We start from the raw sequence: 12,058 nt of genomic DNA on the forward strand, positions 1-12,058 counted from the left end.
CTCCTGCAAAACTGCTCATCACTCAGAAACAGCACTTTGAAAATTATATTCATAGGCTCGTTTTGGACTGCAATGCACATTTAATCCAGCAGATGGCGGCTGACGCAGCACTGTTCAAAACAGGAGTGAAGTTAAATGCAGCTTGGACTCCAGTCGGGTTCAGGAGTAGCAGACATCCTCTAATCAAATGTACTGTGTGTCACATTTAAAATTATGATTAAAAATGGTGTAATCACTTTTTTTTTAATCAGTTTGTTTCCTCCTGTGACCCTGAATTGGATAAGTGGAAGAAAATGCATGGATGGATGGAATTTGTTACCTTGAGGGATATTTGTGTTCATGTTTTGCAGTAGTTTGATGTTTTAGAAACTTAGTTTCCTTTAGTCCTCATTTCTTTGTTGTTTTCCCATTCTGTTCTTGCTGGAGAGGTAAGAGTTGTACTGATCTTCTCACGTGAGTAAGTGAGAACATTTCCAAAAACCTCAGACTGCAGTAAATCTTTAAGCTCGAATGATAAATGGTTGCAGCCTGAATCCGGCTAAATTCTGGTCAACAAAGGACCAAAAATATCTGAGCGAACGTTGACTGTCAGAGCTTTTTTGTACTTGGTGTCAAGGTTTCATTTCTGTGAGCTGACTGCTGCAGTTCAGTCTGACCCGATCCACTCTACTGTCCTCCTCTAGGCTACAGGCGTGAGAGAGGATCAGCTCCTGGTCACTGTCCTCCCAGGTTTACCCACAGCAGCAGAGTTTTTCCTCCTGCCTGACAAACAGATAACTGAGGGGAAACCAGAGAAGAGCTCAGCTCATTTAGATCAGGTGAGGCAACAACACCTGCTTTCTGACCTGATGCATGTCCTCCAGACTCGCTGCTTTTCCCCAGCTCCACAGTGTAGGTGGATGGATTTCACCTTGTTATCCTCCCTCGAACTGTACCAGGTTTGAAGCATTGTTCCCCCGTTTCTGCTTTATGACTCATAGAGGAATTTTTCTTCTCCTAGCAGCAGCAGCTTCGCCTGTAATTGCTCCCTGAAAAATCATTTCAAGTTGCTCTTTCCTCCAGCAGATGTCAGTATTAACCTGCTCAAGCATGTCCAGTTTTTTCTTCTCCAAAAGTCTAATTCTGGAATAAGCTTGAGGAATATCTTTGCAATAGACTCATCAATAAGCCTGACAAGTATTAACAAGTTATCGGGGGGAATGACTTTTAGACTTACTTAAGTCACATCCTGTGGGGTGCGGGGTGCGGGGGGGGCTGAGGGTGGCAGCATCTTATAAGAGCCTAAAAGGCCACACAAGGAAAATTGTCGTGGTCGATCAGTCACTAAATCACCAGCATATCAACATGAACTCAAATAGCCCTCAGCTTCACGTATTAGATAATGACTGATAATGTTGGCCGTGCTCTCTGTGGGAAACGTTCCACGGCATGTGCAGAGAAGGAAGCTGGGAACAGAATCAATTTGATTTTCCTCTTCCCTCCCCGCTCACACCTGGTTGATCGCCTGGAAAGTTCCTCTGCCCTACAAGCCGGTGATAAATCTTCATTCAAGGTTGGCATCTTTAAAGTGTAGCGCAAGCTCCGCTTATTAGAATGTATAATAGATTTACTGACCCTGGTATACAGTGGGAAAAAGTAATTAGTCAAAGCATAGTCTAAATTTAAACAGCTAAGAAGTATAAAGGCGAAGATGAAGGACTACAGAAATTACTCATATCACAATTAATTTGGCAAATGAGGCAGATAAGATAGATGAAGCCTCTACAGAGGGAAAAGGCTGCTGCAGGGAGAAAATGGAGAATTTTGTTTAGTTTGGCTCTGCAGAGTAATGCAGCAGTATATATGCTGATTTCATAAATGAGAAAAAACAGATTAATGATAGTGAAATGTCATTTATAAAGAGGCTCATTTGACTGAGAATTGGAGCCCTGAGACAGAGATTCATGGAAATGAAAAGATCTGTGTGAGGAAAGTAAGACTTCCTCCTGCTTGCTATAGTTTACCTTTGGGTCATGATAATCTGCTCAATTTATATCAGAGTCAGATCTTCTCAATGCAGAAGGTTACTCGCCTGTCTGGAAAGCAGAGATCAAGTGAGACTGCATGGTATGCATTATGCATTACACTGGAAAGGTCCCACAGACAAAGGCTCTTACGTAAACAGAAGAAAGCTTGGATGGGGTTGTCGGTGGTGGCAGGGAGGTTTCTTCGGGTCATGGGCGCTTACAAATAATGCAGCAGCCTTGCAAAAAGCATTACATTTAGAAAGTTTGGTATTTAAAGTATATTCAGTTTGGTGGTAATTTGCATGCAGTGATAACCTACTTCAGGTCAGGTGCGCATGTAACTGCTTCCATTTATCTTTCACAGGCAACCTAAAGTTGCATTAGTCAATATTTTTATGTTGGAAACAAATCAAACATCGATCATAAAGTGTCTCTCAAATGGACAAAACCACAGATAATTATCACCCAGCTGCTGAACTACACCACCTTTTTATTTCTGCCCCAAAAATTTCACTCTGGAACACTTTTCTAGCTGCATCATGTAGCAAAGATCTCCAAAAATTAGCTCAGATAAACTCAGTGCAACACCTGCCCAGTATGTACCTGTTCTCATACCAGTGTATTAAACTGATAAGAACTGTATGTCACTGCTGTGTTTTTGGTAGTTTTAGTGGTTCTTATGCACAGACGACCTTTAGAGGATGGCAGTAACCACAGTGACATCACCAATTTCACCCAATGGTTTATGAATCCTCTTGGCCATCTCTTGACTTTTTTGAGCCATAAAAATTGTGTCAAGTTTGATCAGTGAGCTGCATCCATGCATCGTATAGACGCAGATACAACAAATGCTTTAAACATACAATTGACTGCAGATAATCATGCAAAATGCTCCACGAGGCCTCTGCACCACAAAGGTTATCCTATTCAGTGAATAAAATTAACCTCTTTAGCGTTCACCTGCTATGTGTGTTATCTTATCCACTACGCCGTTGTGCATAACATCGCTGTAGGGTTTGTATTTATTTCTATTTATTTTACAAAGGCTGCAAATGTCTATTCAATTTTATTTATACAGCGCCAAATCACAACAACAGTCGCCTCAAGGCACGTTATGTTGTAAGGTAGACCCTACAATAATACATACAGAAAAAACACCCAACAATCATATGACCCCCTGTGAGCAAGTATTTTGGTGACAGTGGGAAGGAAAAACTCCCTTTTAACAGGAAGAAACCTCCGGCAGAACCAGGCTCAGGGAGGGGCGGGGCCATCTGCTGCAACCGGTTGGGCTGAGAGAAGGAAGACAGGATATTTCTGCTTTTGAGTCGGGTATTTTGACATCAGAGTCTAAGGGGGCCGACTCGATTTCAGCGCCAGCCTCAAGTGGTCATTCGAGGAACTGCAGTTATGGGCTCTTTACTTTGGCTTCCTTTTTCAGCTGCGGAGGTTGCTGCTCGTGACAAATCATTTTAGGCTTTTAAGTAGAACAAAAATATACACATATATATATATATATATGTATATATCTTGTCCTGAGCCCCGTCAGTATCTTAACTTAAGATAACTCGTCTTTCATAATTCACTTTGGTTGTTTTTTCCTATCATTTACAAACTCACTGAGCAGACTCTGAAACTTTTAGAAATGCTGTCAAAGGCAAGCGAGTTTTGGACTCAATTATTCAACCTGGCATCAAAGGACTGATCGTGACTTTGACCACATTTGCTCTTAAATGTCAAAACACAGATAATAAATGACAAGTCAATACGAAAGATGGATGAGACTGTAGTGTGATGATCTTGACTTTACCTGTTTTTTGACTTGTAACATTTTCCTTTTTTATTTATTTGAGTTGCAACAAAGGGAATTGAAGCTCGTCTCCGTCTTTGTCTCAACAGCTTTCCGAGCTTTTGCTCAGCGCACTCAATCAAAATCTCGTCCAGTTCACGTTGCGGCCCGGGGTCCAAGTCACCGTGTATGCAGCGCACTTATCAGCAGGTAACAAACCCCCCTGCATGTGTGTGCATTCACAGCTGCCCAGAACGGCCTTTGTACCTTCTGTAGCAAGCGGGACAAAACATAGAAACAGCAGTCAGTCAGGTGTATTTTATTACTTAACTAACAACACCAACTCTGTGTCTGATTGGCTCCCACCATGTAGCTACACAGAGACATTCAGAGAGTGAACATCGTTACAAGTATGTGTGCCTCTTCCTATTGGGGATGCTGCTACTGTCCTAAAGGGGCTAATAAGATAAAGAGTAAGAGAAGTCCATACTACTGTATATTAAAATGATTCATCTTTGATTCACATAGGCTTCATGTGTGTAGACTGCTCATTGCATGATTCAGCTGGGTGGAAATACGGGTGGTGTTGGTGATGTGATGCTTACGCTCTGGGGTTCCTGTCTCCCCTATCTCTGCAGCGCCCCTAGTGGACACCAGCGAGAACCACAGTGGCTCTGCCATGCTAATGCTGCTATCAGTAGTGGTTGTGGGTTTAGCTGTATTTGTCATCTACAAATTCAAGAGGTAAAGTGTTCACGTCTATATAGTCGTCACATTGTGCGCGATAGGGAGTTGTCGAGTCATCCTGACAGCTTGGTAAACAAAAGCTGTCGGCGGGGCTAAGAGAAGGTTGATAGGTGCCTGTCAAATGTCTACCCCGCCGTACCCAGTGCTCCTGGGTGGAGAATTGGCTTTTCCCCTCACACACACACACACACACACACACACACACACCTGCAGAATTCTTTTATCAGGTCAGTCTTTACAAAAGAAATGTCAGTTAGTCTTCAGCTGCTATCAATATTAAGCCCTTTGAACACTGGCAGTTGACCTTTCTCAAATGTTAAATTATGTCTCCTCGCCAAGAAGCAGTTCCAAGGGAAAATGATGTAAAGAGTCATGGTGAGACAAGCAGAGACAGAATCAAACTTCACATTTACAGACCATATCATTTCTAATGTTCCTGCCGATTCGCACGCAAACATCGCCAGATGGCTCAAAATAAATAGAACTGCAGATGCGAATGATCAAAACAGCACTGCTGCAAACTGCTGGCACTGTTTTAGTTTAGGCCGTGCTCTTTATTCCTCTGCCTCACTGTAAATCTTTCCTCAAGGAAGATCCCAGGCCTCAACGTCTATGCGCAGATGCAGAACGAAAAAGAACAAGAAATGAGTCCAGCGAATCCAACGGTGGCCACGCCCAGCTCTCAGCGGGACTTGGTGCATTCTTTGGAGATTCTGGACACAGAGTTTAACTCGCGGCCCATCGGTAAACATCCGTTGGTTTTTCTTCTCAGCTCACTTTCAGTATTTTTTTCTTTTACGCTGTTGTTTATTTCACACCATCATGTTCACGCGTTGTTTCATGACACTGTGCTGTGTGTTTCTCAGTGAAATGGTCCAGTCAGCAGGACAACTAAACGAAAATGAGTATGACAAACAGTGGAATTGCCTCTCAGTGGTACAATTAACACATTTTCTTTCTTTTCATGTCCCTCTTTAATCACCTCAGAATATTGATGGGTGGCAAATGAAAGAAAAGAAAACAAGCCTGCAGAAGAAGTTGCTCAGGAACATCTATAACTGTTCTGCTCTACTTTACTCAAATAGCACCTTTAATTTCAACATGCAGCTTGAAATTTATTACACTTGTCAAGAAAATGCATCGGCCCGGCCGAGTTTAGTGATGTGAAGACTATAAGATGATTCATACCATTTTTTTAATTCATTTTTCATTTCACGTCTCATTCATTCAGCTTTTCTTCCAATTTGTCACCCATATGTACATCCTGAGACAACATTTGCTTGTCTAACATGCTAACACATAACAAGCCTTTCGTTGGGGTGGGAGATGTAGTTTCTTATCTTTTTGTGGATCCCTCTGAATGTTGGTGGTATATTTAAAGTTTAAAGTGTCCACTTTTGGCAAAATAAATGAATAAATGAAAATAAATAGATCAGAATAAATTCATTGTTCCCAGAATTCCCGGCACTGGTGTTATCAGTTGTGTACGTCAGCTAGTCTTAGCGAGCTTCTGCTCTGTTGTTGTGTAGCTGCATGTCATCTCACTCACGCATTTAAACAGCTTCTTGTCATTAATCATTATGTTGTAATTGTCACTTGTAGGCTTATTCATTGCTGTTTAAAAATCATATATTGTCTGACCTCGTGATGTCTAACTGACACCTGGGCTCGGTGAGATTATGAGTCAAAACGACTATAATGTGAAAGGCTTTGATTCCCCATCTAAATGCGTCTTTTGTCCTGTCTCCTTCCCCAACTGGTCACAGCAGATGGCTGGTTCTGCCAGAGGTTACTTCCTGTTAAAAGGGAGTTTTTCCTCCCCACTGTTGCCAAGTGTCTGCTCCAACAGGGTCATCTAAACGTTGGGGTTTTCGCTGCATGTTTTAGACTCAATTTTTTTCCAGATGCATCCATGCATGTCTGAAGTGCCAGCACTGCTTTGATAAAGGAGTCCTCGGGTGCTTGGTGGGGAACAATAAACAAGGGAAAGGAGCTCAAATGGAGGACTTTAATTCATGGGGTTTTCAAAATAAAACTCCAATTGAAGGCATTATGCTCGTAGATGTCCAGACTGTTCCTAACACGTATTTAGAGTATTTAATGATCGATACTGTTGCTCGTGTAATCCGCTTGTACCAAATAAGCGCTGACACGTTTCTTTCTTTTCTCCATCAGGATGTATGAAACCTCATGTACATGTGAAATTTTCCACAGAACTCCCCACGTACATCGTCTAAACTCTGGACTGGATTACTGTTCCAGCTCTGTCATGGATATTTTTTACCATTTGGGACACAATGGTTTTGAGCTTTATACCTGTGCATGTTGGACCCCGCTGACACATACTGTGCTCTGTTCAAACCAGAAGAAACTGTGTACAGGTTTTCAATTTATTTTAACACGTCTCCGATAAATTAAACATTTAGAAAAAAGTCCCGTTTATTTATACGAGTCGCATCCATAATGGAGAAGGATTGGCAGCGTGAACCGGAGAGGAGGGAATGTGTAACAAGCAGCAGTGTTTTGGATTTGGTTACATATCTGAGATTGGTTTGCTGTTCTATGAAGTTAACAGCAGTAGTGTATTATTTATTCATGAATATACATGAAGTATGTTATTGAAGTGAATTACACATTTATTTTGTAAATCATGAATGTCTATGTTAGAAATAATTTGTGTATTTTAATAACAAATGTCATACTAAAAAGAGATGCTGTTATAAAATATGAATAGGGCACCTCAAAGCTTTTGGTCCATTGTCTCTCAGAAAGCTGATTTATGGCACAATACACATTTTCTACAAAAGTATTAATTTTTTTCCCAATTTTAATTTATTAACAACCGAACAACAACAGGGTGTGAATCTCTGGAATAATTTAAACCTTGCTGTTAATCTAATGCTTCTGGTACTATTTATGATACACGCCAGTTTGTAAAATGTTTTGTGCTTCAGAACATCACTTGATGGCTGAGGCACCATCCATCTGCGGGTGACCTCCAAATATCACCGGACCTTTTAGACCTTTACAAGATACAACAGATGATGACCTGGCAATGATCCCACAAAGAAAGGTCATTCCTGGCCACAGTCTAGGAGCTACTACAAGATGCAGAGAACAACTTATCGCGGGTCAGATTTAAGGTGGCACTTGGAATGGGATACAGCTACTTTGTGGGAGAATCCAAAGAGCATGGCAGTGAGAAAGAGAGAGACAGACAGAGAGAGGTTGAGAGAGATTGAAGACGGCTTTTAGCGGACACGACGCATTAAGGGCGTTCTATTGGACAGAATAAGAAGAGGTTGACTTCTTGAATACTTAATGTGGCCTGTCAAGCTCAAGGCTGGCTAAGGTTGGTTACACATTTAGGGTAATATCCCAACCTGCTCTCAAGTAGCACCCGTCTTCATCCCAGCTCATTATTTCATGCTGTAGGAGCAGGAGAAGTAGAGCGCAGATGCTACCAGGCTACATGGATGGTTAGCCTCAGAGGACTGTCAAGCCCTCTGGTACTCTGTGTGTGTGAAATCTGACAGATGTAAATGCCTGATTGATGCCTTTCATATCTTCTGAGGCAACTTTTTAAGATGTTCTTTTCTCTTTTTTACTTCGGCGGGATGGAGAAATACAGCACAGAGGAAGTTGCTTCTGTTAGCGTTGCATCATCTTTCCTGCAAATGTGCCAAAATTCAGAGTTATGGGATGTAAACTGTGCAGCATCGTTTCATTTGACTGTAAATTGAGTGACTGGGGAAACTGATGAACAGCTAATGATTGGACGATTCCAATTTTGGTCCAAATCTCCATGCTGTTGACTGAGGCACTAATATTTTCCAAAAACAATTATTTGCAGATTGCCAATGGCTCACCAGAGGTTCTGGGTGTTCCTTGTTCGGCCTCTGGGCAAAGATGGTCATCGCAGCGACTTTTCAAAAGTGGAATCAGCAGGAAAGCACTGATTTTTCTTAGTCGCAGGGAGGGTGCCATCCTATTTTTACTCGAGTGTAAGTGAGCCATTATATAAGTCGGGATAATTTGCCCTTGTAAAGGTCTATCTGTTCAGAACTCTGGGGTTCTTCGTGTAATGAGGTGTTAAGGTTACATGTGCAAACAGATATGAATCAAGGGTTCTGTCACCAACTTATGCAAATTGTAAAAGCAGCAGGTAGTTTTGCAGCACAGGTTGTTGTTGTGCTCCGATACTGGAGCAAAATTGGTTAGTGGTGTTCAAGTGCTGATAGTTTTTTAGCACAGAAAACTTGAAGGTAATTGGCTGTAATCATCAGCTTTATCTGTAGCTGTTGAATGGAAGAGTTACAGACAGTGCTGTAATTCAAGCACACAGGGTTATAGCCAGGTTGATGCTATCACATGTCTGAAGATGTGAATATTCCTCACCCTCCTTTCTTTGCATTGCTGGGTGCCTCTGGATTTTCGAGTGGCCGTGGGCTACATCTGCATGTGTTTTGAGATCCACGTCACACTTATTGGCACCCTGTCGCACTTGAAGTGTTTGAATCCATATACTTAACAGGGAAATGATGCATGCAGACATCGGGCCATGAATGTGTTGGTATGCAGCCAGTGTGTCCTGCCCTGAAACTGAAAAGTGCACAGACAAACACCAGTGATATTTTCAGTTGTCATAGGTCTGTTCAAGAGGAAGTGTTTATATTTCAGAGCTGCATGCAAACATGATTTGGGGAACAAGTCAGCTTACATCTTCATCTGTCTTGTGGCTCTGTGTGTTTGTACTCAGCCATGAGCTCGGTTTATGGAGTTGTGCACAGTGTACATGGGTAGTTTTACAAACTGGTGATTGGGGTTTTGTAAATGCAGTGTTTCAATATATTAAGACATTTTGAGGGGCCTTTTTTGGTGTTTGCTTATTCAGACATGGCCAAGGTTTCAAAGAAAGCAGTCAGGATATGTATAAGTAATCTTTGTTAGCTAAAAGCTCAGACTGCTCAGTTTCATACGTTTTCTAATCTTGGCTCAGTGAGTGCAGACATCCCCATTATGGTCATTTCAGGTGCAAATCTATGGCTGTAAGTGCAGAAGACCCATCTACCTGACATTCAACTCTTCATAATCAGAAGTTGTCTTAAAGACAGGGCGAATGGTGCCAAATCAGCTTGTTTCAGATGGAAGGTAAACCCAGGGTCCAATAAAAAAGTATTATTTAACACCAACTCATGCAGAGCTACTCTAGTAGAGTCCAAGATTAAAGCTATGGAGCTGAAAATGAGCATCATCGCCCCCCTGAAAGAGTATCTTACTAGTGTTTCAATGTAAAGAATGTAACGTAGGTGTGCCGGGATTACTTACGAATTACTTAGTTTGTATTTGAGAGCATTAATATCCATCTCTCTGTCTGGCTCTGGTTTTGCATAGCTTGAGGGAGATACTTTACAGCAGCCTGTAACCACAGGCCTGTGCTCAGAAACAGCAGGGCTCTAATCTGAACCTTAGCTCCAGGGAACAGGAAATGACTCTGACCCGACAAGATCAGCAAGGCCGTCATAATAACAGCACCTCCTGCCTGTGAGTTTCACAGGGAGAAAGACAGGTCGAACAGCCTGGAAGCCATGTTAACAAGGTGGATCTCTGGCCTCCTGGTTAGGGCGAGCTGTGATGTGACAGGACCCAAGGGTGCGGAAAATCAAGTTGTAGCCTAACTCTGAGCTCTCTCTCTCCTTCTCCCCATCTCCTCCGCCCTGCAGAATTAGCAAGATTATTATTTTTGTAGAGAAATAATAATAATGATTAAAAAAAAGAGTTTTACTACTGTACAGCTTTTGTATAAGAACAGACGGTAAGGTGTTCCAGTGTTTTTGTTTGACCTCAACTGTGCTGTGTGTAATTGTTTTATGCATTTACAATCATATTTATTAAATGGAAAGAAGTCTGTTAACTGTGTTCTCATTTTCTTACAATATTTGTAAAGAAATACTATGTATTTGCAAAAGTAATAATCAACCTATAAAGAAAACAAGACAAGCACGTGTTGGTTCTTTCTTCTGCACACATACCGTAAATACACCGGGTTCACGAGTCGGAGACATTTTGAATTTAATGGCTTTAAATCTTTCATTCTAAATGAAATTATCAGCATGCATGGATGCCACGAGCTTTTTCATACTTGATTGCCCAAGTTATCCCAGCATGGGATGATAGGACAATGTTCCAAAAAGTGTTGAGCTCATTACCCGGCTCCAGTACGAAGCCTCCTCCATGAAGATAAATAAGTGCTGCTTCTACTTGGTTAGGCTGGATTTGATCCAAGTGAGATTTCCAACTCCGGTGCAGTACACTTTAATATTTCCAGTGTTTCACTGTCTCACTACATTCACATTCATATTTTTGCCACTAATATCTGACAGTGATTCTTTGTAAAACAGACTCCATCCACTTTGAAGTGTTTATATAGTTCAGTCCATAAGTATGTGGACAGTGAATTTTCTCTCTACCCCACCGCGCTGGATTTTGAATCCAATCTGCAGACTTTCAACTTTAACTAAAGAGGTTTAACCAAAACATTGCAATCAACATTCCACATATTCAGAGGCTCAAAAGTTATTGGAAAATCGACTGAAAAGTAGTTTCATGGCCAGGTGTGGCCGGTTCCTTCGTTATTCCATGACAAATTAAGAGGATTCCGAGTAATGAAACTAAGGTTATATCTTCAATAATGATGATCTTTAAGTACTCATCTGCTTGCTTTTCTTCATTTTTGACTGTTGGTCTGTTTTTTACATCACTTCCACTTTCAATACTGACATCATTATGATAGTCCAATCATTTTCTTCCCTACCTTCAGTGAGCCAATCAGCCTACATCCTGTGTGCTTTACATCTCAATGTACCTCTGTCATTCTGACTGTCAGTCTGTCTCCCCCCCCGGTCACTCAGAACACATCTGAGCCTCCATCTTCACCAAAGTCTAGTCTCTGAGGGGTCCTGTTGTGAATTCATTACTGGGATGATGAGTTATCGGAGTCTAATCCCTCTGCTTGTGGCCATTGTTAAAGGGAAGGATGCACTGACCAGATCAGCAACATCAAAAGGCCTGAAAGGTCACAGAAGACGACTCAAGTGGATGATTGCTGTATTGTTTCCGTGCTAAAGAAAAACAACTTCACAACATCTAAGTGACTGAAGAATACACTTGACTTGGAGGTAGGCATATGAATGTCAAAGTCTACAATAAAGAGACACGTTCATGAAAGGAAGTATAGTTAAATAAAAGTTTAGAACAAGGTGCAAACCACTGATTACATTCAAGAACAAGGGCAGATTAGCCTTCGTCAGAAAACTTTTAAAAGAGCCTACAGACCTCTGATTGATTTTTATTTATATAGTTTTTGTCAGATGAATTCAAGAACTCAAGATTAATATGTACCAGAATGATGACAAGAAAAAAACATTGAGTAGGAGATAAAGAGCTCATGATCCAAAGCATGTCGCATCTGCTCATGAGTGTTTTTTACTTTTGGTAAATTCTGCAAAACTGAGAA

The 12,058-nt window shown here is 41.4% G+C and overlaps 1 protein-coding gene across 1 annotated transcript in view; it reads left to right on the plus strand.

Moving 5' to 3' along the window:
• Positions 1-10,542, plus strand: part of LOC116323927 (VPS10 domain-containing receptor SorCS1) — a 184,558-nt gene extending 174,016 nt beyond the window's left edge. The window contains exons 23-27 of the mRNA XM_039613985.1: positions 684-818; positions 3,906-4,005; positions 4,434-4,539; positions 5,132-5,286; positions 6,718-10,542. Of these exons, the coding sequence (XP_039469919.1) occupies positions 684-818; positions 3,906-4,005; positions 4,434-4,539; positions 5,132-5,286; positions 6,718-6,779 (558 nt within the window). The 3' untranslated portion in view covers positions 6,780-10,542. The remainder of the gene's footprint in view (positions 1-683; positions 819-3,905; positions 4,006-4,433; positions 4,540-5,131; positions 5,287-6,717) is intronic.
• Positions 10,543-12,058: the final 1,516 nt, after the last annotated feature.

This window comes from Oreochromis aureus, linkage group 6 (assembly GCF_013358895.1).
Source record: "Oreochromis aureus strain Israel breed Guangdong linkage group 6, ZZ_aureus, whole genome shotgun sequence".
In the NCBI taxonomy this organism is placed as follows: domain Eukaryota; kingdom Metazoa; phylum Chordata; class Actinopteri; order Cichliformes; family Cichlidae; genus Oreochromis; species Oreochromis aureus.